The sequence below is a fragment of the Pseudophryne corroboree genome, chromosome 2 (genome assembly GCF_028390025.1).
Source record: "Pseudophryne corroboree isolate aPseCor3 chromosome 2, aPseCor3.hap2, whole genome shotgun sequence".
NCBI lineage: Eukaryota > Metazoa > Chordata > Amphibia > Anura > Myobatrachidae > Pseudophryne > Pseudophryne corroboree.
The window spans coordinates 326,551,736-326,579,199 of NC_086445.1; the positions used below are offsets into that span (position 1 = coordinate 326,551,736).

Consider the following 27,464-nt stretch of genomic DNA (forward strand, 5'->3'; position numbering starts at 1 on the left):
ACTCCATCTTGATTTGAACCTTTGTATGTAAGTGTTCAAAAATTTCAGATTTAGAATATGTCTCACCAAGCCGTCTGGCTTCAGTACCACAATATAGTGTGGAAGACTAATACCCTTTTCCTTGATTGTAGGAGGGGTACTTTGATTATCACCTGCTGGAAATACAGCTTGTGAATTTTTTCCCAATACTGCCTCCCTGTCGGAGGGAGCCTTTGGTAAAGCAGACTTCAGGAACCTGCGAGGAAAAGATGTCTCGAATCTCCAAAATGTACCCCTGGGATAATACTTTGTACGATCTAGGGGTCAACTTGCGAGTGATCCCACTGCACGCTGAGACTCTTGAGACGACCCCCCACCTCACCTGAGTCAGCTTGCACGGCCCCAGCGTCCTGCTGAGGACTTGGCAGACTCGGTGGAGGGCTTCTGTTCCTGGAAAGGGGCTGCCTTCTGCAGTCTACTTCCCTTTCCTCTATGTCTGGGCAGATATGACTGGCCTTTTGCCCGCATGCCCTTATGGGAACGGAAGGATTGAGGCTGAAAAGACAGTGTCTTTTTCTGCTGAGATGTGACTTGGGGTAAAAAGGTTGGATTTCCCAGCTGTTGCCGTGGCCCCCAGGTCCGATGGACCGACCCCAAGTACCTACTTTCCTTTATACGACCATACTTTCATGTGCCGTATGGGATCTGCATCACCTGACCACTGTCGTGTCCATAACATCTTCTGGCAGATATGGACAACGCACTTATCTTGATGCCAGAGTGCAAATATCCCTCTGTGCATCTCGCATATATATATATATATATATATAGACTGCATCCTATTAAATGCTCTATATCACTAGAGATGAGCGCCTGAAATTTTTCGGGTTTTGTGTTTTGGTTTTGGGTTCGGTTCCGCGGCCGTGTTTTGGGTTCGAACGCGTTTTGGCAAAACCTCACCGAATTATTTTTGTCGGATTCGGGTGTGTTTTGGATTCGGGTGTTTTTTTCCAAAAACACTAAAAAACAGCTTAAATCATAGAATTTGGGGGTCATTTTGATCCCAAAGTATTATTAACCTCAAAAACCATAATTTACACTCATTTTCAGTCTATTCTGAATACCTCACACCTCACAATATTATTTTTAGTCCTAAAATTTGCACCGAGGTCGCTGTGTGAGTAAGATAAGCGACCCTAGTGGCCGACACAAACACCGGGCCCATCTAGGAGTGGCACTGCAGTGTCACGCAGGATGTCCCTTCCAAAAAACCCTCCCCAAACAGCACATGACGCAAAGAAAAAAAGAGGCGCAATGAGGTAGCTGTGTGAGTAAGATTAGCGACCCTAGTGGCCGACACAAACACCGGGCCCATCTAGGAGTGGCATTTTTGTTCTCCATATTTTAATAGGCACAACTAAAAGGCACCTCAGGTAAACAATGGAGATGGATGGATTGGATACTAGTATACAATTATGGACGGGCTGCCGAGTGCCGACACAGAGGTAGCCACAGCCGTGAACTACCGCACTGTACTGTGTCTGCTGCTAATATATAGACTGGTTGATAAAGAGATAGTATACTCGTAACTAGTATGTATGTATAAAGAAAGAAAAAAAAAACCACGGTTAGGTGGTATATACAATTATGGACGGGCTGCCGAGTGCCGACACAGAGGTAGCCACAGCCGTGAACTACCGCACTGTACTGTGTCTGCTGCTAATATATAGACTGGTTGATAAAGAGATAGTATACTCGTAACTAGTATGTATGTATAAAGAAAGAAAAAAAAACCACGGTTAGGTCACTGGTATATACAATTATGGACGGGCTGCCGAGTGCCGACACAGAGGTAGCCACAGCCGTGAACTACCGCACTGTACTGTGTCTGCTGCTAATATATAGACTGGTTGATAAAGAGATAGTATACTCGTAACTAGTATGTATGTATAAAGAAAGAAAAAAAAACCACGGTTAGGTCACTGGTATATACAATTATGGACGGGCTGCCGAGTGCCGACACAGAGGTAGCCACAGCCGTGAACTACCGCACTGTACTGTGTCTGCTGCTAATATATAGACTGGTTGATAAAGAGATAGTATACTCGTAACTAGTATGTATGTATAAAGAAAGAAAAAAAAACCACGGTTAGGTGGTATATACAATTATGGACGGGCTGCCGAGTGCCGACACAGAGGTAGCCACAGCCGTGAACTACCGCACTGTACTGTGTCTGCTGCTAATATTTAGACTGGTTGATAAAGAGATAGTATACTCGTAACTAGTATGTATGTATAAAGAAAGAAAAAAAAACCACGGTTAGGTCACTGGTATATACAATTATGGACGGGCTGCCGAGTGCCGACACAGAGGTAGCCACAGCCGTGAACTGCCGCACTGTACACTGGTTGATAAAGAGATAGTAGTATACTCGTAACAACTAGTATGACTGACTATGACGGTATAAAGAATGAAAAAAAAACCACGGTTAGGTGGTATATATTATAATACAATTATGGATGGACGGACTGCCTGCCGAGTGCCGACACAGAGGTAGCCACAGCCGTGAACTACCGCACTGTACACTGGTTGATAAAGAGATAGTAGTATACTCGTAACAACTAGTATGACTGACTATGACGGTATAAAGAATGAAAAAAAAACCACGGTTAGGTGGTATATATTATAATACAATTATGGATGGACGGACTGCCTGCCGACTGCCGACACAGAGGTAGCCACAGCCGTGAACTACCGCACTGTACACTGGTTGATAAAGAGATAGTAGTATACTCGTAACAACTAGTATGACACTATGACGGTATAAAGAATGAAAAAAAAACCACGGTTAGGTGGTATATATTATAATACAATTATGGATGGACGGACTGCCTGCCGACTGCCGACACAGAGGTAGCCACAGCCGTGAACTACCGCACTGTACACTGGTTGATAAAGAGATAGTAGTATACTCGTAACAACTAGTATGACACTATGACGGTATAAAGAATGAAAAAAAAACCACGGTTAGGTGGTATATATTATAATAATACAATTATGGATGGACGGACTGCCTGCCGACTGCCGACACAGAGGTAGCCACAGCCGTGAACTACCGCACTGTACACTGGTTGATAAAGAGATAGTAGTATACTCGTAACAACTAGTATGACTATGACGACGGTATAAAGAAAGAAAAAAAAATACCACGGTTAGGTGGTATATAATTATACAATTATGGATGGATGGACGGACTGCCTGCCGAGTGCCGACTGCCGACACAGAGGTAGCCACAGCCGTGAACTACCGCACTGTACTGTGTCTGCTGCTAATATAGACTGGTTGATAAAGAGATAGTATACAACAATATACTACTATACTGGTGGTCAGGCACTGGTCACCACTAGTCACACTGGCAGTGGCACTCCTGCAGCAAAAGTGTGCACTGTTTAATTTTAAATTAATATAATATTATGTACTCCTGGCTCCTGCTATAACAACCTGCAGTGCTCCCCAGTCTCCCCCACAATTATTATAAGCTTTTATACATTGATGTGCAGCACACTGGGCTGAGCTGAGTGCACACAGACTGAGTCACACTGTGTGACTGCTGTGTATCGTTTTTTTCAGGCAGAGAACGGATATAGCAGAGAACGGATATATTAAATAAAAGTTAACTTAACAACAACTGCACTGGTCACTGTGGTAAACTCTGTCTGCACAATCTCTCTCTCTCTCTCTCTCTTCTAATCTATTCTAATGGAGAGGACGCCAGCCACGTCCTCTCCCTATCAATCTCAATGCACGTGTGAAAATGGCGGCGACGCGCGGCTCCTTATATAGAATCCGAGTCTCGCGAGAATCCGACAGCGTCATGATGACGTTCGGGCGCGCTCGGGTTAACCGAGCAAGGCGGGAAGATCCGAGTCGCTCGGACCCGTGAAAAAAAAAGTGAAGTTCGTGCGGGTTCGGATTCAAAGAAACCGAACCCGCTCATCTCTATATATCACTAAAATATTTTCAGTCAGGGAATCCGACCAAGCCAACCCAGCACTGCATTTCCAGGCTGAGGCGATCGCTGGTCGCAGTATAACCACCGTATGTGTGTATATACTTTTTAGGATATTTCTCCAGCTTCATATCAGCTGGCTCCTTGAGGGCGGCCGTATGATAAGCGTGTGAGCGCCTTATCCACCCTAAGGGGCGTTTCCCAACGCGCCCTAACTTCTGGCGGGAAAAGGTTCATTTTATTTTATCTGATTCAGGAAAAACTACGGTAGTTTTTTCACTGCCACATAATACCCATCTTTGTGGTACTTGTAGTATCAGAAATATGTAACACCTCCTTCATTGCCCTTAACGTGTGGCCCTAATGAGGAATACGTTTGTTTATTCACCGTCGACACTGGATTCAGTGTCCGTGTCTGTGTCGACCGACTAAGGTAAACGGGCGTTTTAAACCCCTGACGGTGTTTTTGAGACGTCTGGACCGGTACTAATTGTTTGTCGGCCGTCTCATGTCGTCAACCGACCTTGCAGCGTGTTGACATTATCACGTAATTCCCTAAATAAGCCATCCATTCCGGTGTCGACTCCCTAGAGAGTGACATCACCATTACAGGCAATTGCTCCGCCTCCTCACCAACATCGTCCTCATACATGTCGAGACACACGTACCGACACACAGCACACACACAGGGAATGCTCTGATAGAGGACAGGACCCACTAGCCCTTTGGAGAGACAGAGGGAGAGTTTGCCAGCACACACCAAAAACGCTATAATTATATAGGGACAACCTTATATAAGTGTTTTCCCTTATAGCATCTTTATATATATGTCTAACGCCAAATTAGTGCCCCCCCTCTCTGTTTTAACCCTGTTTCTGTAGTGCAGTGCAGGGGAGAGCCTGGGAGCCTTCCCTCCAGCCTTTCTGTGAGGGAAAATGGCGCTGTGTGCTGAGGAGATAGGCCCCGCCCCCTTTTCGGCGGGCTCGTCTCCCGCTCTTCAACGGATTCTGGCAGGGGTTAAATATCTCCATATAGCCCCCGGAGGCTATATGTGAGGTATTTTTTGCCAAATAACAGGTTTCCATTGCTGCCCAGGGCGCCCCCCCCAGCGCCCTGCACCCTCAGTGACTGCCGTGTGAAGTGTGCTGAGAGCAATGGCGCACAGCTGCAGTGCTGTGCGCTACCTTAAGAAGACTGAAGAGTCTTCTGCCGCCGATTTCTAGACCTCTTTTCGGCATCTGCAAGGGGGCCGGCGGCGCGGCTCCGGTGACCCATCCAGGCTGTACCTGTGATCGTCCCTCTGGAGCTAATGTCCAGTAGCCTAAGAAGCCAATCCATCCTGCACGCAGGTGAGTTCACTTCTTCTCCCCTAAGTCCCTCGATGCAGTGATCCTGTTGCCAGCAGGACTCACTGTAAAATAAAAAACCTAAAACTAAACTTTTCTAAGCAGCTCTTTAGGAGAGCCACCTAGATTGCACCCTTCTCGGCCGGGCACAAAAACCTAACTGAGGCTTGGAGGAGGGTCATAGGGGGAGGAGCCAGTGCACACCACCTGATCCTAAAGCTTAACTTTTGTGCCCTGTCTCCTGCGGAGCCGCTATTCCCCATGGTCCTTTCAGGAACCCCAGCATCCACTAGGACGATAGAGAAAAAGGGTTAACTCGGGTCCAGTGACCCAGGAATCCAACCCAGATGGCTAGCAGTGTTGGTCCCGTGAAGGATCCAGGTTAAGGGGCAGTGTAAACTGGTAACCTGGTTCATCTGACCCGGTCCCCTATTTACAGCATGGTCACATCCTGATACGTGTACATAGTGACAGGACGCTGATTTTCCTGGTTCCTGCTGTGCAGACACTGAAATGGGGGTTGGGCCAGTGACATCAGGGGGCAGAGCAAGAATCTCTACTGGGGATAATGCTGCTGCTGAGACTCCTAGCGCTGCTGCATCCATGTGCAATGTAAACGGCTCTGACCCAGGAATATCCCGGGTCAGAGCTGCTGTGTGAAAGGGGGTTGTGATGTTAGTGTATTAGAATGCTTAATATTTGTAGACACTCCCTTACTAATATGTGTAAGCCTGAATCTTCAGTGATGGTCCCTAGGACCAGGGGGATGCTGGGAAGTGGGTGGTCCAGTGTGCAGTGTGTCTGGAGTTGGTGATTAAATAAAACAGCACAGCAGTGAACACACATGTCTCTGTGTCCTTATGACTGGATTTACAAACATAAGAACAAAACAGGGTGTTCTGGGTCTGACCTGCTCTGGAACCATGTTCCAAATCCCAAGTCAGTCCCAGGACTTCAGTGGAAAAGGAGTATTAGTGGGCTACATGATCTAGTCACATAGCAATGTTGGCTTGGGGTCAGTGGGTTGTATTGTATATGGATCCTAGTTGTGTAGAATATACTATGGGTGTTATGTGGGTGGCTCTGGGATTTGATAAGCTGCCTGAAAAGGTGAGTTTTTGTGAATTTTCAGGAAATGCTTGAAGGTTTGGAGTGAGGGCATTTCACAGAGTGGATAGAGCTCAAAAAAGGTCTTGCAACCATGAATGCACAGGTAATGCATGTTGATGAGAGACACAGGTCCTGAGCAAAGTGTGGAGAAATTCTGAGGTAAGTGAAGAGATGTATGTTGGTGTAGTGTTGTTTATGGCCTTTAATATTAGCAAAAGTATATTTTATACTGGATTTAGTTGCAGGCAGGCAATGTAAGGACTGGCATAGTGAAGCAAAAGCAGCAGAATGTTTTGCACAGAAGATCAGCCTAGCTGCTATGTTAGAAATAGATTGTAAGAGGGACAGTCTGTTTACGGGAAGACCATACTGAAGTAAATGTGATTATGCTGCAACATGCAAATTCCAGAGGTTCCCAAACATGGGGGCAGATGTATTAAGCCTGGAGAAGTGATAAAGCAGTGATAAGTGCAAGGTGATAATGCACCAGCCAATCAGCTCCAATATGTAAATTGACAGGAGCTGACTGGCTGGTGCGTTATCACCTTGCACTTATCACTGCTTTATCATTTCTCCAGTCTTAATACATCTGCCCCTGATCTTCAAGGCACCCTAATGGTCCAAGTTTTAAATGCATGGATATAATTAAAACATGGACTATTAGGGTGAGTTGAGGATCGGGGGCAGATGTATTAACCCTGGAGAAGTGATAGAGCAGTGATAAGTACAGGGTGATAACGCATCAGCCAATCAGCTCCAATATGTAAATTGTCAGTTAGGAGCTGATTGGCTGGTGCGTTATCAACTTGTACTTATCACTGCTTTACCACCTCATCCTCATCCTCTGATTCCTCACCCCTATCATTGTGTACATCTTCCTCCTCACAGAGTAATAATTTGTCCCCACTGGAATCCATCATCACAGGTTCCTGTGTACTTTCTGGAGGCAATTACTGGTCAAGGTCTTCCCGGAGGAATTTATAATGAATTTTGATGAACATCATCTTCTCCACATTTTGTGGAAGTAACCTCCTATGCCGACCGCTGACAAGGTAACCGGCTGCACTAAACACTCTTTTCGGAGTACACATTGGAGGGTGGGCATCTTAAGTAAAATAAAGCCAGTTTGTGCAAGGGCATCCAAATTGCCTCTTTTTCCTGCCAGTATACATACGAACTGTCTGACATGCTTACTTGGATACTGTCACTCATATAATTGTCCACCATTCTGTCAATGGTGACAGAATCATATGCAGTGACAGTAGACATGTCAGTAATCATTGGCAGGTCCTTCAGTCCGGACCAGATATCAGCAATCGCTCCTGACTGCCCTGCAACACTGCCAGCGGATGGGCTAGGAAATCTTATCCTTTTCCAGCCCCAGTTGTGGGAGAAAATGAAGGAGGAGCTGGTGACAGGTCATGTTCCACTTGAGTTGACAATTTTCTCACCAGCAGGTCTTTGAACCTCTGCAGACTTGTGTCTGCCAGAAAGAGAAATACAACATAGGCTTTAAACCTAGGATCGACCACGGTGGCCAAAATGCAGTGCTCTGACTTCAACAGATTGACCACCCTTGAATCCTGGCAAAGCGAATGAAAGTCTCCATCCACAAGTCCCAAATACTTAGCGGAATTGCTTAGTCTTAGCTCCTCCTTCAATTTCTCCAGCTGCTTCTGCAAAAGCCTTATGAGGGGAATGACCTGACTTAAGCTAGCAGTGTCTGAACTGACTTCACGAGTGTCAAGTTCGAAGGGTTGGAGAACCTTGCACAAAATGGAAATCATTCTCCACTGTGCTTGAGTCAGGTATATTACCCCTCCTTTGCCTATATCGTAGGTGGATGTATAGGCTTAAATGGCCTTTTGCTGCTCCTCCCTCCTCTGAAGCATCTAGAGTGTTGAATTCCACCTCGTTACCACCTCTTGCTTCAGGTGATGGCGGGGCAAGTTCAGGAGTGTTTGCTGGTGCTCCAGTCTTTGGCACGCGGTGGCTGAATGTCGAAAGTGGCCCACAATTTTTCGGACCACCGAAAACATCTCCTGCACGCCCTTGTCATTTTTCAAAAAATTCTGCACCACCAAATTAATTGTATGTGCAAAACATGGGACATGCTGGAATTTGCCCAGATGTAATGCACGCATAATATTGGTGGTGTTGTCAGATATCACAAATCCCCAGGAGAGTCTAATTGGGGTAAGCCATTGTGCAATGATGTCCCTCAGTTTCTTTAAGAGGTTGTCAATTGTGTGCCTCCTGTGGAAAGTAGTGATACATAGCATAGCCTGCCTAGGAACGAGTTGGCGTTTGCGAGATGCTTCTACTGGTGCCGCTGCTGTTGTTGCTGCGTGATGCCATACATCTACCCAGTGAGCAGTCACAGTCATATATTCCTTATTCTGCCCTGTTCCACTTGTCCACATGTCCGTGGTTAAGTGGACAGTGGGTACAATTGCATTTTGTAGGACACTGAGGACTGAGGACTTTTTCTGACGTCTCTGTACATTCTTGGTATCGCCTGCCTAGTGAAGTGGAACCTAGATGGGATTTGATACCAGGGACACAGTACCTCAAACAATTCTCTAAGTCCCACTGAACTAATGGCAGATACCGGATGCATGTCTAACACCAACATAGCTGTCAAGGCCTCAGTTATCCACTTTGCAAAAGGATGACTGCTGTCATATTTCATCTTCCTCACAAAGGACTGTTGGACAGTCAATTTCTTACTGGAAGTAATACAAGTGGTCTTCCGACTTCCCCTCTGGGAGGACGATTGACTCCCAGCAGCAACAACAGCAGAGGCAGCAACAGCAGGCATACCACTCAAGGATCCTCCAGAAGAATCCCGGTAAAGGAGAGGACTCCTCAGTCTTGCCAGTGACATGGCCTGCAGGACTACTGACATTCTTGACTGAGGAGGAAGTTGACAATGAGGGAGTTGGTGGTGTGGCTTGCAGGAGCTTGGGTACAAGAGGAAGAAGAGATTTAGGTGTCAGTGGACTGCTTACGCTCTTACCCAAAGTTTCACAACTTGACACTGACTTCTGATGAATGCGCTGCAGATGACATATAAGGGAGGATGTTCCTAGGTGGTTAACGTCCTTACCCCTACTTATTATAGATTGACAGAGGCAACACACAGCTTGACATCTGTTGTCTGGATTTGTGGAGAAATAATTCCACACTGAAGAGATGGCGTTTTTGGTATTTTGCCTAGGCATCACAATGGTCTTCTTCATCCCACGGACAACAGGTGTCTCACCTGGTGCCTCATTTAAATAAACCACATCACCATCAGAATCCTCATCATCAACTTCCTCCTCAGCACCAGCAACACCCATATCCTCATCCTGGTGTACTTCAACAGTGACATCTTCAATTTGAATATCAGAAACTGGACTGTGGGTGCTCCTTCCAGCATTTGCAGGGGGCATGCAAATGGTGGAGGGGGCCACCTCTTCCCGTCCAGTGTTTCGGTAAGGTCAGGCATCGCAACCACGACACACTTGGACTCTCCTTGGGGATTTGTGATAACATCTTAGAATGCACAGTTCTTTTCTGTGCTTTTTTCAGCTTAATTCTTATTTTTCTAGCGGGAGGATGAGGGCTTCCATCGTCATGTGAAGCTGACCCAATAGTCATGAACATAGGCCAGGGCCTTAGCCGTTCCTTGCCACTCCGTGTTGTAAATGGTATATTGGCAAGTTTACATTTCTCCTCAGACCATTTAAATTTCTTTTTTTGGGTCTTTTTACTGAACTTTGGCTTTTTGGATTTTCCATTTCCTCTACTATCACATTGGGCATCGGCCTTGGCAGACGACGTTGATGGCATTTCATCATCTATGTCATGACTAGTGGCAGCAGCTTCAGCATTAGGAGGAAGTGGTTCTTGATCTTTCCCTATTTTATCCTCCAAATTTTTGTTCTCCATTATTTTTCTGGAGTTATATAACAATATGCGGTACAGGAGAGCGTACCTCTACACCATACAGGGCAAACCCTGTGAAAATTATTTGGATTAAATATTAATAACCCCTTTATTTGTAGAAAATAATATACAGCACAGGACAGCACCACTGAACTTATATGGCAGCACCACTGGACTGGACTTATACAGAATTATATGGATTTAAACGGCAGGATCACTGGAATTATACGCCAGTACCACTGGACATACACGGCAGTATCACTGCACATATACGGCAGTATCAATGGACTGGACTTATACGCCAGTAGCACTTGAATTATACGGCAGTTTCAATGAACATATTTACGGCAGTATCAATGAACATATTTACGGCAGTATCAATGAACATATACGGCAGTATCAATGAACATATACGGCAGTATCAATGAACATATACGGCAGTATCACTGGACTGGAATTATACGCCAGTACCGCTGGACATATATAGCAGTATCGCTGGACATATATACGGCAGAATCACTAGACTGAAATTATACGCCAGTACCACTGGAATTATATAGGAGGATCACTGGACTTATACAGCAGTACCACTGGACTTGACTTATACGGCAGTACCATTGGAATTATACAGCAGGATCACTGCACTTATACGGCAGCACAAGGACACCACCACTGGACTGATGCAGCACAACAGCACCAGTGGACTGGACTTATACAGCAGCACTGGACATATGGCAGCAGAGGACACCACCGCTGTGACTGGACTGATGCAGCACAACACACCACCACTGGACTGATGCAGCACAACCATGGGCGGATTGGGAACAAAAAGCGGCCCTGGAAAAATTTGTAATAGTGGCCCCACACGGGCAGTACCAGAGTTGTAAGGTCTAGCCATGGCAGCAGCACCCTCCCCCCAAGACTTTCCTGATAGTGGGCATGTCCAGCATCAAGGGGGAAGTTAAAAATAAATAAAATTAAATATGAGCACATTATATGATACACCTTCAGAATTTAGGAAACTATATAATTCTTTAGAAAGATATATTTTCTTGCTTATTACACCTACCGTATCCCAATCACTATTCACTCAATCTTATATGTCAGCCAAGCAGGCAGACAGATCATACAGTAGATCATCTGCAATCACAGGCTAAGTGGCAAAGTAATTTTCATATATGCGAATTATTTTGCATTATTCGTTATGTCTATAAAAAGGACCACATGTCCTCAAACAAAACAGGCCCCACGGGTGCGTAGGCCCACCGGGAATCTTCCCTGTAAACCCTATGGCCAATCTGCCTCTGAGCACAACACACCACCACTGGACTGGACTTATACAGCAGTACTGGACATATGGCAGTAGAGGACACCACCACTGTGACTGGACTGATGCAGCACAACACAGCACCACTGGACTGGACTTATACAGCAGCACTAGACATATGGCAGCAGAGTACACAACCACTGTGACTGCATAGTTGTAGTACAAGACACGGACACTGAGAACGGAGACACGTCCTCTCTCTACACTCTCCACTGCCGGAGTGAAAATCGCGACGACACGCGGCTCCTTATATGGAATCCAAACCCTGCGAGAATCCGACAGCGGGATGATGACGTTTTGCCTCCTTCTGGTTTCCGAGTCGGGTGGGAAAACCCGAGCCTGGCTCGTGACGTGAAGTCCGGTAGGGTTCGGTTCTCTGAGAACTGAACCCGCTCATCTCTACTCAAAACCACCCTGGTACCCAGTGCTATCACTGTTGACCATATGGTGTCAACCTAACGATTGTAGATCTCCTGACTGTAGATCTATTGATCCACAACAGGTTTTTTTTTTTCCCCACAAGCCTTGTAAATGCAAGACAATAAACACAATATTTTTAAAACTATTTAACTTGAGTGGTGGTCCACACCACCACCCGAGGAGGCCACCGGGCCCGAAGTGTGGCGAGCGCACCCAGCCCGTGAGGTATGGGACATCCCGTACCGATCCCAATTAGAATCATTTGTAGAATTGGGAACTTGCCACAAAAAAAACCCACCACTATGAAACATGTACATGAACACATTCCACTAAAAAATACAAATTAATTTATGTTACGAATACTTTGTTGCACATTGCTCATTTATTTAACACTACATAAAACATAGATATTTTTTTATACGCAGACTGGTAAATTATTAAGTTTCATACTAGTGTATTATGCAATTGATAATTAAATGAAACATATGCAACAAACAATATTATAAACAAGTTACATAATGTAAAGTATAGCTGGTTTAAGTACTGTATCATAGATTCTAAACATTCCAATATAAAATTTCAGGTGAAAAGCTTTCAATACTGCAGGCCCACACACACAGAGCACGTCCCTTAATGTAAATGTTTTGCAAGTCTGAAGAGTTAACAGAATGAACTTCCTGCCCAAAGTCCCAAATTTATTGATCTCATTTTGTTTTTGTTGGATGAAATTCTAAATACGTTCAGAGTTTTAGGATTGTACTGTGTACTTGCTGACCTTTCATTTTTGTAAGTCTGCTTTAAGACTTGAGACAAACGTTAAGAACAGGAAGCGATGGTTTGTTAATAAGCCAGGTAAATAATTTCCTAGACTTCTGGTGGGAAACTTGGCAGTGGCAAGATTTTGACCTCAGTGGAAGGTAACTTTCCAGATCAGACATATCCTGAAAGCAGGCACATTTGTTTCAAGTGAGTCACATCAACACTTTGACACAAATGGCTTCACTACATTCCTATGTGTCATTTGCAAAGGTCTACTATTCTTTTAGTGAGCAATTCAAGTGGTTCAGTGTGTTCAACTCAGCCAGAGAACTAGAAAGGGGAGCATATGAACTACTATACCAGTAAACGATTTATCAATGACTTGTTGCAAACTGCCAATGGGCTAAGAAAAAACATTAAACTTTGTTAAGTAGTGTTGTGCAAGTAATATTTTTATTTGCATTTCATACACTGTGCATTTAGCTTTGTCATTTTTAACTTTTAAGTTCTACTTTAAAGAAAATGTGCTACTTTGGCATTATATATGGAGTATGTATATATAATATACAGATTGGTATGTAAATATTGCACAATTATAGTATCCATATATTGTATATTTTGTATTTAAAGAATAGTATTTTATATATGCACATTTGCTTCAATTAAAAGAAAAAAAATATTAAGCCGTCCATGGCATATTGGTAAGGAAATCAACGTCAGATTCTACTTGTTTTTACAAACACATGAATGTAAAGAATGTTCTGTATAAACTATTGTTTAAAGTGCATTTAATAAAAATAAGAATAGGAGTGCTATGAGCATTGTCACATCCACCAACCAAGCTCACATTCATGGCAGTAGATTTACGAAGTGGTGGCTTTTGCAGGCCTCTGCTTCTCAGAGATTTTAACTCAAAATTTAAAGCTGCACTAATATAAAATCGCATCGCCCTGTGTGTTTTGCACTTAAAATTAGTGCCACTTTAAATATGAAGGCCAAGCCCGGTCAGATGCAGTGGCTTGCAAAAGCTTTGCAAATATACATCAGAGGTGCTCATACTATTTAAAGCTAATCTATTAAATGTAGAACTGCATTGGGTAGAGTTCAACCCGTGTTGGAGGTAGACAGCATGAAGAATATAAATACTGTTCAAAAATATAAAATAAACTTAGACAATTAAACAGTTAAAAGTGCATACTTAAAACTATATAAGTGTGACTTTGGTGTTGTTTTCCATAATGAAGGAATACATGATATATTAAAAACCGAAAACAGAATTATGAGTAAATCTGTTCTCCAGTTAAGTAATAAATGATAGGAATACATACCTAAGCCCTTAAAGGACCACTTAATGCCTTTACTCATATCATATGAATGTGCTACCACGAACATGCACACCTCTGCAGGAAACTATCAAAGGTAAAAGTTTGATCAAGTTATTTTTCTATGAATAGCAGACTTCCTGTGAGTAAGAACCTTTCACAGTCCAAAACAGCAGATAACAGAAGTTATCACACCCACCTATGTAAATATCTGCAATGCGTGAAACTATATTTTGCCTATTTGAACTTTACAGCCATGGAATAGGTAATTAGTAAATATTACTAGGTAATAGGTAAATAGTGCAATATTAAAATGTCTATAAAATGACATGATGAAAAAATATTTTCTCTGATGAAAGGCAAGAACTTGCCCTGAAACATAGGTTTTGTGATGTAGGGTATGTTGATTTATCACTAAAAGCATTGATACATAGTAATGAATGGAGGCTCAAACAAGTATTTATATACGTTACACAATTGCTAGTTCCAATTCACTATTCATTACCATGTATTTGTGCTGTAGCGGTTAAATGCCACACTTAAAAGCCATGTTTTAATAGCTCATTTGACATTACCCATACTTGGCATATTTTTCAAATTAACATAGACATATTGAGAGTAAAGTGTCCCTTCATTGGTGAATAGCAGGAGAATGAGAACAAGAGCATTCAGAATACAATTAGCTCACATTGCTTCATTCTTACAGTGTAAATAGAAGATTTGAACATTCTACATAGTGCTGTAACACAAATGTAATTACCAATAGGTGCAGGTCAAAGCCAGAGTTGAATCCAACAATGCTGAATGCAGGTGCTAAAAATACTTGTCTCTTTAGTAAAGGTGACTTCCTACCTTACATTGTACATCATTGGGAATGAAAAAGGAAGATAGTTTATTACATTCTACAATGGAAATAAACAGATGTGGCCATTCTTCATGCAGCGTGTAATATACCTACTTCCTGTTGGAGAATAAATAAGCCCCTGTGCTAAATTTTAATCAGTAGCTCTTTCCAAAACCACAGCGCCTTTAGCAGTTTTGGCCACAGGATATATAAGGGACAATACACAAAATACAAAACCAGGAGTATGTTTTTATTTAATGTAACTGCCACATGTAAATCTAGTGGCTGTGATGGTGGTAGATTTAAAAGTGCCATTAACCAATGTAGCCACACATGTTTAAATACTCCCACTGCATGTTTCTGTTAGAAGATGTGGGACAGTCTATATTGAAATAGTACAAATTACTATTTAGGATAATTGTTAAGCACTTTCCAGTCACTTGGCTAATTGTCATTTACCCAGGTTGAAATACTATCCAATATGCATTTAGCATATGCTTGTCTGTTTATATTTGAACTTTTTCATTGATTCTACAAGAGGTAAATCAGTGCATTTGATTGACAAATTATTATGTACTGTATTACATTGTAACAACTATCGCTTCGCCACCAGAAAGACCTTTTCCCTTTCAGTCCATACGGTTCAGTCCGTCATGCAATTAAACAATATGTGCACAATCATCCCAAAATATGTCCTCTCTGCAGCCAACAAGTACTGGATTAGAGGATGTAGAATTTATCACAATATATTATTGTGATTCATGTTAAACCCCCAATTCCTTAAGATTCAGGGGGCTATTTATCAAACCTTGGAGAGCGATAAAATTGTAGGAGATGAAGTACAAACCAATCAGCTCCTAATTTACATGTTACAGGCTGTTTGGAAAATCAGTTAAGAGCAGACTGGTTGGTACTTTATCTTTGATAATATCCCCCTCAAATCTCAGAGAAATCTTGCACAAAAGGATTCTGTAAGTATTGAACAAACTCTAAATCTCAATTTTCATAATGATATGAAGCAGCAAAAACCTTAATTATTAGGTTAATCTGTCACATAGGCTGAGGAAGTTGAAAAAGTGTTTTGGGCAGTTTAAGCACAGAAAATACAGTATTCAATGGAAAGCATTTTTTGGCACAGACATGTTACTGGTCCGGAAGACATAGCTCTTGATACAATACTACTGTTAAAAAATGTGATATTTGTACTAGAACTCCTCCACCCAGAACCGCCACATAGTAGCACATGCAGTTTATAGTGGGTGGTGTATTCTGCAATGAAAATATATATGGGGCAACTAGTGGTGGAGGGCTGTAAATGGGGCATTTAAAGTTGCAACTCCACAGATTGGACTTTGCACACAAATACAGCATCTGATAAGTGTAAGAAAAAGAATAAATATTGAAACGATCCTTGAACATGTCCTCTCTATATATAAAAAAAAAAAAAAAAAAAGGGGAGAGAATATATATTTCTACAAGACTTATGGATTATTATTTTTTTTTTTACAATTTTCCAAAATGCTCGTGTGTACCCTTCTAATTCATTGCAATAAAGTTTCATAAATCCATTCACTTACCGGTTCATGAAAGTTAGGCTTGCACTGAAAGTCAAGTGTGACAGCCTTTTATACTATATCTTGGGAAACCACAGTCACACACATTCATATGCAATAACATTCAGCCACTCCATGCTAACACATTCATGTCAAAAGAATGAAGCACCACTTAAGTTTAATTTCAAACGTTAATATATTTTCTATTTTATAGTGAACATATGCATCAGTTACCCCTAATTGCAGAAACTGACATCATAAAAAGGGGAACATTTGTAAGATGCCTCTTAAAATAAATATTTCTCTTTTATAAAATAATAAAACTTCAAATAAATATACTTTACACTAAACATTATGTTGAAAAATTAGAAAATAAAGGCTGACTCTTACTGTAACTGTACAATATACAGACAGTCCAAAGAGTAGAAATATTAAGATTTCAATAAGGCGACGCACAACCTAACCATTCGGATAGATTCACATTCCTCTCAACGTATATTAGTACATTGTGATTGCGCCATTACTGTGGCACTATTTTTCACAGTTGTAAATATTATTGTATATGTACAAAAATATAGGACATTATCTCTGCAGAAACAAACAAAAAAAATGAAAGTCATTTGCTAATTTACATATGTTGCAAATATTATTCACCAACAATGCACAGTTATGTAGTAGTGTCTGTGTTGCTTTAGCTTATATAATACGTGTCACAGAACACTGGCTCTTAGTTGGAGCTTGATTACCCATTCTCTAACAAGACTATCAGTTAATATGGCATAAACATTTCACTGCAAACAGGAAAACATCCCACTGTTCTCTGCCAAGTGTGCCGAGATGGCTTCTTTATATGATTGCATGTGTGTGTTAAAATAAAAGTAAGTCCAACTACTTTTATTTAATTCCATTTGTGCTATGTAGGCTTTCCCAGATTTCTGGCCTGTAATTGAGGAACTTTACAACATACTGTATTTGACCTTTTGCATCGACATCCAGGCCTCTTTGCCCGGTCGTAACAGCCCTGGCACAATTTAAGGCAACCCTTGGCTGGAAGATAACACCATAAACAAGGCAAGAACATGGACATAACACCAATGGCAGACCATCGCGTGCAGGAATGTGACTGACTGCAAGAGCAAGGGTTGTCCGCACAATTGTCCTCATCATCGTTTGAGCAGTGATAGAACAGGCACTTGACACAGCAAACACAAGTCCCATAGTCAACCACTTCCTGTGCGGAGCAAAGGCACTGCTTGTCACATATCCAACAAGAGGGAAGAGTCCTGGGATAAGTGCATTCTTGGCACTTACATTTCCCACAGCTCTCACACCTGTATGCATGTAAGCCCAAGTCTTCTTTGCTTGAGGGCTTTAACTCCTCTGGTTTCAGCTCAACTTTGGGCTGTACTCGAATTATCTGATCAGCACCCATCTCCGAAGAAGAGAAGGATGGACCCAAAAGTCTTTGCTCTGAACTACTGCTTGTGCTTGTCTTTGTACTACTCCTTGATCCTGTACTTACTGTACTAATGGACCGAGACAAGGATGCCCGAGATGAGGAATGCATTGGTGAAAGAGGACTCCTACTAAACTGCCTCTGGTCTGTTACCACATGTATTCGTTCATTTTTGTGCTGGATAGTTTGATGAGAAACCGGCTTAACCCAAGGTCTGGGAGCCACGGTAGGTCCTTCGGTATACTCATTAGTGTTCCGTAAGGCTCTTATCTGTTCCAATGACAAAACATGAACTTGCTGGGTGAGAATATCCCTTGGGTCAATTTCACCATTTGGTCTCCCACTGTCACGCCGAGCCTGGAGTAAAGGTTGGGATAAGCTGCCATTTTGTACTCTTGCTTCCATCAGTACTCTGAAGAGTTTTCACTCCAGTAGACCGAGAACACATCTGAAATCCTGGTAGGGAGGAAAAAAAAAAAAAAAAGTCATTCAATCTGCTATTGGCTCATGGAAAACATTTAGTTTAGAAATACTCATTTAGATTTGCATTAACAAATGTCTCAAATAGACCATGGAATCATGCTAGCTAAAAAGTACTTTTTCCAGTTGTATGGGAAATCATTGCACATATTCATAACTTTAGCATAAGTTTTCTGACAAAATTTGTTATCATTTCCCATGATTAAAATCATCACATAAAAAAAAAAAATACACATTGATGAAACCAGGCTGAGTAGTAGGAGTGGTGGTCACATCATTTTACATATAAAAGTTATGCAAAGGCTTTCATAGATCAGATCCCCAATTTGGGCAGATAGAGTATGTGTTGTTAGGTAACTGAGGGGTAAATGTATGAAGCAGTGATAAGAGTGGAGAAGTGAGCCTGTGGAGAAGTTGCCCATGGCAACCAATCAGCATTGACATAACATTTATAATTTGCATGCTATAAGATTATACAGAGCAGCTGATTGGTTGCCATGGGCAACTTCTCCATTGTCTCACTTCTCCACTCTTATCTCTGCTTCATACATTTACCCCTCAGTCACCTAGCATATAACTTTGTTGCCTAGGATATAAGCCAGTTCAATTCATTACCATTAAAACCAATACACCCTGTTTTGTAGTATTTCTTTAAAACGGCAACAAAAAGATTGTGTTTGGAGTAAAAATAGAAAAAATACACAGTGCAAGAATTTCTTACGTAGACCAGAATAAAAATGTACAACTTTTTTTTTTTAGCCAATTTACAGTAAATCTGTAACAAAGTAGATAGCAAATATTCAATAATGCAATAACTGCCACAATCTACACATTTTCCTGGAAACCATTTTATAAATTGTGTAATGGATACTAGTCACAAGTACAAGCCACCACTAGTAGTTAAAAATATAAATCACACACATTTAGGGGGTATTTATCAAAGTTTCGAGAGAGGTAAAATTGTGAGAGAAAGTACCAAACAATCAGCTGCTGTCTGTCATTTTTCAAACAAAGGCTGTAAAATGTAAGGTAGCTGGTTAGTTAGAACTTTATATCTCACAATTTCTCTCTTTTAGCTTTGATATACCCCTCCATCTATTAAAGGAGACATCCCATCAACTGTAGCTCAAAAGAAGGTAAATCAGTGACTACAATTTATACTACTTTACCAAAATTGGGCGTTATAAGGAAGTGGTATAATATGGAAAAAAAACAACATGTAACGAAATAAATTTTGATGCAAATTTTGCACAAAGTAAAAAACTATTTTGGTAAATAAGGCAGACCTTATAAGAGGGGTTTGTCAACACTACTCCTAGACTATCACTAACGTGACAAAAGCAGCTTATCCCTTCCTCTCATATGTGAACATGTCACAACAGGTGTATGGAAACCAGGTTCCCCTTAGATTGCATTAACAGCTATTCAAGTAACAGGAAACCAGCTGCCATAATGAGACTGTCCCCTCTTTACTCAGGTCACAACAGTGTGAATGACAATGGCCAGAACACTTTGCTATTCGCATAACAAACAGTACCTGCATTTACAGCACAAGTCTTTATGGTTTGATGGCTTTGATACATTTGCCAAAGGGCCTGGTAACTAAACTAAATGAGGATGGGCTGAATAATGCACATTATTCATGGAATTTACTGCAAGTCTCGCAAACAGGATGCCATCACCCTTACCACATTTCTGGATGAAGAGCCCTTTTAATTGCAGAGATCTATAGAATAAGGCCTGTTTAACTGAACAGCCATCCAGCAAACAGCACATTCTCTGTTAAGTTATTTGACAATGAAGGGATTGAGATCATTGCTGTGCAAACATTATCCATGGCCTATCTGAAAATGAACAGACATTCTCATATAGGATCCAGTAGATTCATTCATAAATACAGAATTGTACAAGCATTTTATTCATATGAAACAGTAGGTGTTCTAGATATACCCATGGATTCTTCAACACAAACATACTCAATTTAAATTTGAGCATTCTATTAGCACATATACTGTAATAGATCGGTAGAAAAAACAAAACAAAACCATTCTATTGGGCCCTAACACTAGAAGATAACACTGAGCGATATGAACATTCTCGTTCATTAATGAACGAGAACTCGTTCATATCGTTCAGTGTGTAGGCATCAACTTTGAACGATGCGCGGCCCCGCGCTCGTTCATCGTTGGTGCCCCGCCGCTTATGCATGTAGGCCAATATGGACGATATTGTCCATATTAGCATGCATTGCTATGGCGCCAGGTGATAGGGGGATTGAAGAAACTTCACTCCCCCTGTCACACCCCCCCCCCCCCCCCCCCCCGCCGCCGGCTCGTCTACCGGCCGCATCAGCCGTGGGTCGACAAGTATGTAGTGCCCATAAGTCTATGTACAGTCTATAGACACATCACATTTACCGAATGAGCAAAAGGCTTTATTGAGAAGTTTAATGGCGCTCCTGTTTAAATCTCTGCTGCCTTTCCCTTATACCTTGGATCTATCCCAGATGATCCAAAAAGCTAAAATATGAAGTGAAAAGAAATGGTGAGGGGAATTGGCGCTGAGAGAATGTTAGGAATCAATACTTATCCTAAAGATCGTGATGGATCGGATCTGTAGATGTTTTTCTTATTCTTCTTAGGTTTTCCTTGTTCCAATGTTCTCCCGATGGGTTTATCAGCATGGAAAAACATAAAACTATATGTCTATGGAGAAAATAGATCCCATCTCTTAAAAAGCTTCTTCCGAATATTTCCACACATCAGTGGTTAACCACCAGTCATTTTTATGTTTTTCCATGCTGATAAACCCATCGGGAGAACATTGGAACAAGGAAAACCTAAGAAGAATAAGAAAAACATCTACAGATCCGATCCATCACGATCTTTAGGATAAGTATTGATTCCTAACATTCTCTCAGCGCCAATTCCCCTCACCATTTCTTTTCACATCACATTTACCATGTATGCAATATATTAGATTTTCTTTGCAAGACCTATATGTTTTCAACAAATATTCAAACACTAATGGGAAACACCTGGTTTGCCTACAGTTAACACGTTCACACCCAGGCTGTACAACATAACTTTAAAGAATTTATAAAATGAAGAGGACACTGTGCTTGTAAATTCTGAACAAGCATTTAAGTGAAAATGCAAACAAAGATTTTGACTTCATGTAACCAATACACATCATTTCAGCTAGGTTACAACATGCTGTACGTGCAGAGATTCCAGTTCTTGCACTGACTGAAAGTGTACTGCTCAAAATATTTACTTGGTATAATTTATTTGGGCACCTTTATGTTACCCTTGTGTATTTACATATGTTACTTAAAGCAAGAAAACTAAAGTGTTTTAATCTTAGGCCAAACTAATGCATAATTTTTTCACTCGGAGCAGCAGTCTCATAAACAAATACTATTAAAAACCAGGGTAATCGGGCATTTACAACCTCAAGCGCTATATCAATTCTGCAATCCAGTGTCTAAAATACATTTGGAAGTTATATTTTAGATGGCAGGTACCAAACGCAACAAGTCAATGTTTCAGTTATGATCCTGCCTTTCATGGTTTAGGCTAGTCAAGTAAATTAAAGCATGGAACTGAAGAGACAATTGACATCCATCTGTAGAGAAGAACATTGAAACCGCTGTCAGATCTTATCTGCTCTTTTTAACCAGAATTCACTTTAGAAATAGTTTGGCGTTAGCTATGTTATGAAGTTTGCACACCACTTCAGGCTATATGTAGTCACTGGCTCTAAAGAGACACAAGTAATTTAGAATATTGTCTGAAAATCAGTAAAATTTTCAAGAGCCACAAGGTACATCCCTAATATGATGCATTATGTGCTCCAATACAATACAACTAATGTACTCAACTTCTTTCAGATCTTAAAACAAAAACAATATGCAACTGTAGCCACGGTGTACACGCTCTGGTATATGATGCTGATTTTGTGAATTAACATTGCTTAAATTGGCTAATCCTAACACAATACCTATGGTTTAGCACAGAACTATATTATTACAGCGTATAGAGCAAATAACTTTTCCCTACATAGTTCTTCTACATAGGCCTTTAACATGACAAAACAGCCATAGGAACTCCCAAAGAAATAGATGTATTACCGCTGAAGAGGGTTTACCAGATGTCAACTAGTTGTGTGCACATCAATCATTATCTACCATATCAGACTCTCTGTATAATCACAAACATCCGATGATTGAGAAACGGAACATACAAAACTGTTTACATGGCCTCTTACACATGTTCCCAGGTACTTAACAGAATCTTCACAACTATATTAATAAAATAGTGTACACACCGTATCTATTTCTAAACATTCAGAGAAGACACTTAAATAAGAAGAAACTCTGCGCACCAAATTGGGTCTAACTGTTGCAGCAAACTCATGAAACTTCGGCATTTTTCGAAGTTCTTTCAATAGAGGATTGTTGTCAGTTTTTGACATTCTAAATAAAAGCTAAAAAATTATATATGAAAGTTATATTTAATAAACACAAGTTTACTTTTATTTTGTTTGCCTCATGTACTGTATGACTATGAATTTTAATGCTGTCTCTCGATTTCCTTTGCAAGCCTCCCCCCTCCTCAATCCCCTCCTCTGAAAACCCCATTAGAAGCAGAGTGTGTGATCAGACTGAGGATTAGGGGAGGGGGAGCAAGGAGTTTACTGTGGGGACAGGGTGAAAAGACATAAATAGCTCTTTAAACTAGACCACAACATTTCCGAAGCTGCTCAACACCACAAGATATATCCTCTTCTAAATTCAAAATAGAACTCCATGCAAACCACAGGGTGGAAACTTTGAGCAGAGACAGCAGAAAACAGAACACAACCTTCACAACACAATCAGAAAGTAAATGCACTTTTATTAAAATATCAACAGGTTTACTGCCAGCAACACACAAGCCAGATCCTACTTCTAAGTCCACAGGGTAACCCCCAAATCCCCATATGGAAACTATAGACATGTCATTAAACATGCATGAAAACTTTGCAACAGAAATAGAGTCCAACTTATTAAAACATTGTAGCAAACTAATAAACATTGTATCAAACTACTTTCCATAGTAAGCCACGTTTTCACACCCTACACTGCCCAATGGGGAGAGAAAGCAAAATACCAGCTTAATGGTTAAAAAGCAGACATTGGGGGTCCAGCAATACCCCGACTGTGGGAGTAGAAAAAAAAAATATAATAAATAAATATATATATATATATACACACACATATACATACACACACACACACACACACACACACACACACACACACACACACACACACAGTATTATACAATCAGTAGGTCCCCCAGTCTTGCAAAGCACCGCCTGGTACCCAATAATCCCTGTCCCAGCTATGGAGCCAGGCCAGATGAGGGGTAACTATACATACTCCATACGCACCGTAACCGCAGCTGCCCAACAACTCCTCGCCCCGGAAAGTTTGCAGGTCCTGCCAGTAAATCCGCTCCCGGGATCGCCGCGCACAGTCCGCTAGGAAGTAGGGCTCCAAACAACAAGGCGAAGAAAAACAAGTTGAGGTCGCGAAGCGCAGGCGGCCGGGCAGCGCACAGTACTCCGGGCTCAGCCAGAAGTTTCATCCACAAGGGAAGAAGCGGTGCTGGGACTGGCTGTTGTGAGAGTGAGCAGGCTGGGACTGTGCAGCGGGTTAGTGGCTGCGGCCAGTGTGCTCAGTGCTGCGCTCTCTGGCTCTCAGGAGAGGTTGGCGATATGCAGCGGCAGCAGCAGTAAATGGCGTCATGTGGAACTGAGGAGGAACAGAGTATTTGTTGTCCCAGAGGATATATCGCATCCGGTCCGTGCTCATTGGCTCTGCGGGGCTACATTCACTCACACTCCCAGCTCTGAGCCGCAGGAGGGATCTCACAGGGCAATGGCCTCTGATTGCTGCTGCTGCTGGAAGAGCATTTGCTCAGGGTAGTGTGGTGGGTGGGAGCACTCATCAGTAACTGTACACTATTATATTGTTACTGTCCCATGCAGCTATTGTGTACATCAGCCCCGCTCAGTGTCACTCATGCAGTATAGAAATACCAGGGTGCAATTACAGCATGTGTACCCTGCACACATCCATTTATCTTTGTGACTAATAATAATACTGACTTATACTAATGCTCATCCTTCTGTGTATCCCCCTCACTACTAACAACACACTATTCTTTGTATGCAACTGTACTTCCTTGTATGTTGCACTTACTTCTCCCAAACTCTAGTAACTAACTTATACTTCATATCCCTTTGTTTCTCACAATCCATATAGGGAGATTTGTGAATTGGAATAATAGTAAAACATACATCAACACATTCATTCCACCTATGGTAGAAATGTAGCAACTGAATGGTAGCAGCAGCCAATGCCCTTGTGTAAGTGTCACAGTTGCTGATTCATTTTAAACTGAAGTTACACTGAAAGAAAGAAAAAGCTTTTTCATACAGTGATGTGTATGATGAATCTGTTCACACTTGTAAAAGTGATAAATGACTGCTCTGAAGCTGCATGTGCCAGGAAGGTCTGTCTCAGAGAGGTACTCTGGAATTACTGAGGACAAAGAAAATGCAGCCTCTAGTATGGAAAAGGTTTCTGGTATGAATGGTCGACCATGTTAAGGTCGACACTCATTAGGTTGACCACTATTGGTCGACAGAGACATGGACTAATAGTCGACACATGAAAATGGTCGGCATGGGACAGGTCAACACATGAAAAGGTTGACATGGATTATTTTCACTGTTTTTGGTGTCATTTTTTTGGTAACATGACCAGGAATCCCAATTAGTGTACTCGCAGGGGCCTCGCTGCGCTCGGCACAGGTTACCGTTCCCAGTTGTAGTCCACGTGGATGGTTAAGTATGAAAAAGATAAAAATCTAATTGAAAAAAAAAAATGTGTCAACTTTTTCATGTGTCGACCATTTTCATGTGTCGGTCATATGTCCATGTTGACCATGTCAATGTCGATCAATAGTGGTCTACCTAATGACTGTCGACCTTAACATGGTCGACCATCCAAATGGATACCATGGAGGAGGGCAAAATTCTAATAGAGAATTGGAATCCCCTTTACTTATCTCTCTGTCATATTTTCTGCTAAGGAAGTTTATAGATTGATTGATTGAAGTCAGTGACTTTGACTTCTTCAGGAAATACAACAGTTGTATGCAACAACTTTTCTGATTTCGTTTTTTCTGGTTTTGCTTTGTGCCGATACTGATACTTGTTCTACCAGCTATAGTTCTAGTTACCAAGATGAAACTACTAGATTACATATGAATGAATACATGTGAATACTCCAATGTACTGCACATGCATCATTCTACATAACAGTGTAAATAAGATACATCTAAAATAGATACTAACTAGCTCACATTTTTTATTATTAAGAAATCATAATTCACCAAAACCCTTAATCATATTATAACTTAAATTTCTATCCAAGTTTGCAATAAATGAAACCTCATGTTACTAACAGTAAATGCAATGAGAAAGATACAAATGCCCACCTTAACCATAGGACAGATATTCCCCAAAGAAGACACTAGTATAGAGATACTATAACGTGTACCATGCAAAGAACTTTTATATGATGAGTAAATGAATCACGTTAATGTCACTGAATAGCACAATCATGTAATAAAGTATAAAGTTATCCCATATAACTTGACACTTTGTGCACTTTTGTTTCTGACAGCGTTAGTGTATTGTTAGTGACGTACTGTATTGTTAGTGACGTTGCAGAAGGCATCCATACAATAGCACACCAGCAGCCAGCAGAGAAGACAGGAAACGGTGTGAAGTGTAATATGCGCCCTCCTTACCTCCCCCACACGGATAAGTGTCAATAGCAGTCAGCCTGAATGTCTGTGCTGCCGCTAGGAGGAGCCCGGTCTCGTGTTGTATCCCAATGAGGGCATGTGGGGAATGCATTCCTAGCGCAGAGCCATTAGCATGGAGGGTGAGATCATTCCTCACCCCACCCATTTCGGAAATGCTGCCAGAGATACTTCCTTAATGTTTGCTAACCATTTCACTACCGGAAGGGAAACTAATCTACATAGAAATGGAAAGTACTATTTTGATAATGTAGAACTTCATTGATTGCAATGTAGCAACTTTCTTTCCAGATAAGTATGCTAATCAACCACCATTCATCCTACCTTCCTACCATAATCTGCTGGGATAGTGCAATTTTTTTTTATAGTACACAGGCCCTCATTCCGAGTTGATCGCTTGTTAGCTACTTTTTGCAGCCGTGCAAACGTATAATCGCCGCCCGGGGGAGTATATTTTCGCTTTGCAAGTGTGCGATCGCATGCGCAGCCGAGTGGGACGAAAAAGTTTTTTGCAGTTTCTGAGTAGGTCTGAACTTACTCAGCCCTTACGATCACTTCAGCCTGTCCGGTCCCGGAATTGACGTCATACACCCGCCCTGCAAACGCATGGACAGGCCTGCGTTTTCCCTATTACTCCCAGAAACCGGTCAGTTGACACCCATAAACGCCCTCTCTCTGTCAATCCCCTTGCGAACGGCTGTGCAAATGGAATTGTCGCTAGAAGCATTGCACAGCAACAATGCTGTTTGTACCCGTACGACGCGCGTGCGCATTGCGGTGCATACGCATGAGCAGTAGTAACCTGATCACTGCGCTGCGAAAATCAGCAGCGTGCGATCAACTCGGAATGACCCCCATGGTTTCATGATGCAATTATGGCTGCATAATGTATATATATATATATATATATATATATATGTATGTGTGTGTGTGTGTGTGTGTGTGTGTGTGTGTGTGTGTGTGTGTGTGTGTGTGTGTGTCATTAGAGAAACAAATTAACTGATTGCAAGTCTTGTAATTAAATCACTTGGGACAGTGTATT

At 41.6% G+C, this 27,464-nt stretch overlaps 1 protein-coding gene across 1 annotated transcript; it reads right to left on the reverse strand.

Annotated features, from left to right (window-relative positions):
• Positions 1-16,780: 16,780 nt before the first annotated feature.
• Positions 16,781-24,455, reverse strand: SPRY2 (sprouty RTK signaling antagonist 2). Its single transcript, XM_063953001.1, has 2 exons — positions 23,976-24,455; positions 16,781-18,515 (listed from the first exon to the last, which is right to left on the reverse strand). Exon 2 carries the CDS (start codon positions 18,462-18,464, stop codon positions 17,517-17,519), a length of 948 nt encoding a protein of 315 aa, XP_063809071.1. The 5' UTR covers positions 18,465-18,515; positions 23,976-24,455; the 3' UTR covers positions 16,781-17,516.
• Positions 24,456-27,464: the final 3,009 nt, after the last annotated feature.

Excerpts from the sequence above, each read along its gene's own strand:
- SPRY2 (XM_063953001.1), bottom strand. The coding sequence starts at position 18,464 with ATGGAAGCAAGAGTACAAAATGGCAGCTTATCCCAACCTTTACTCCAG.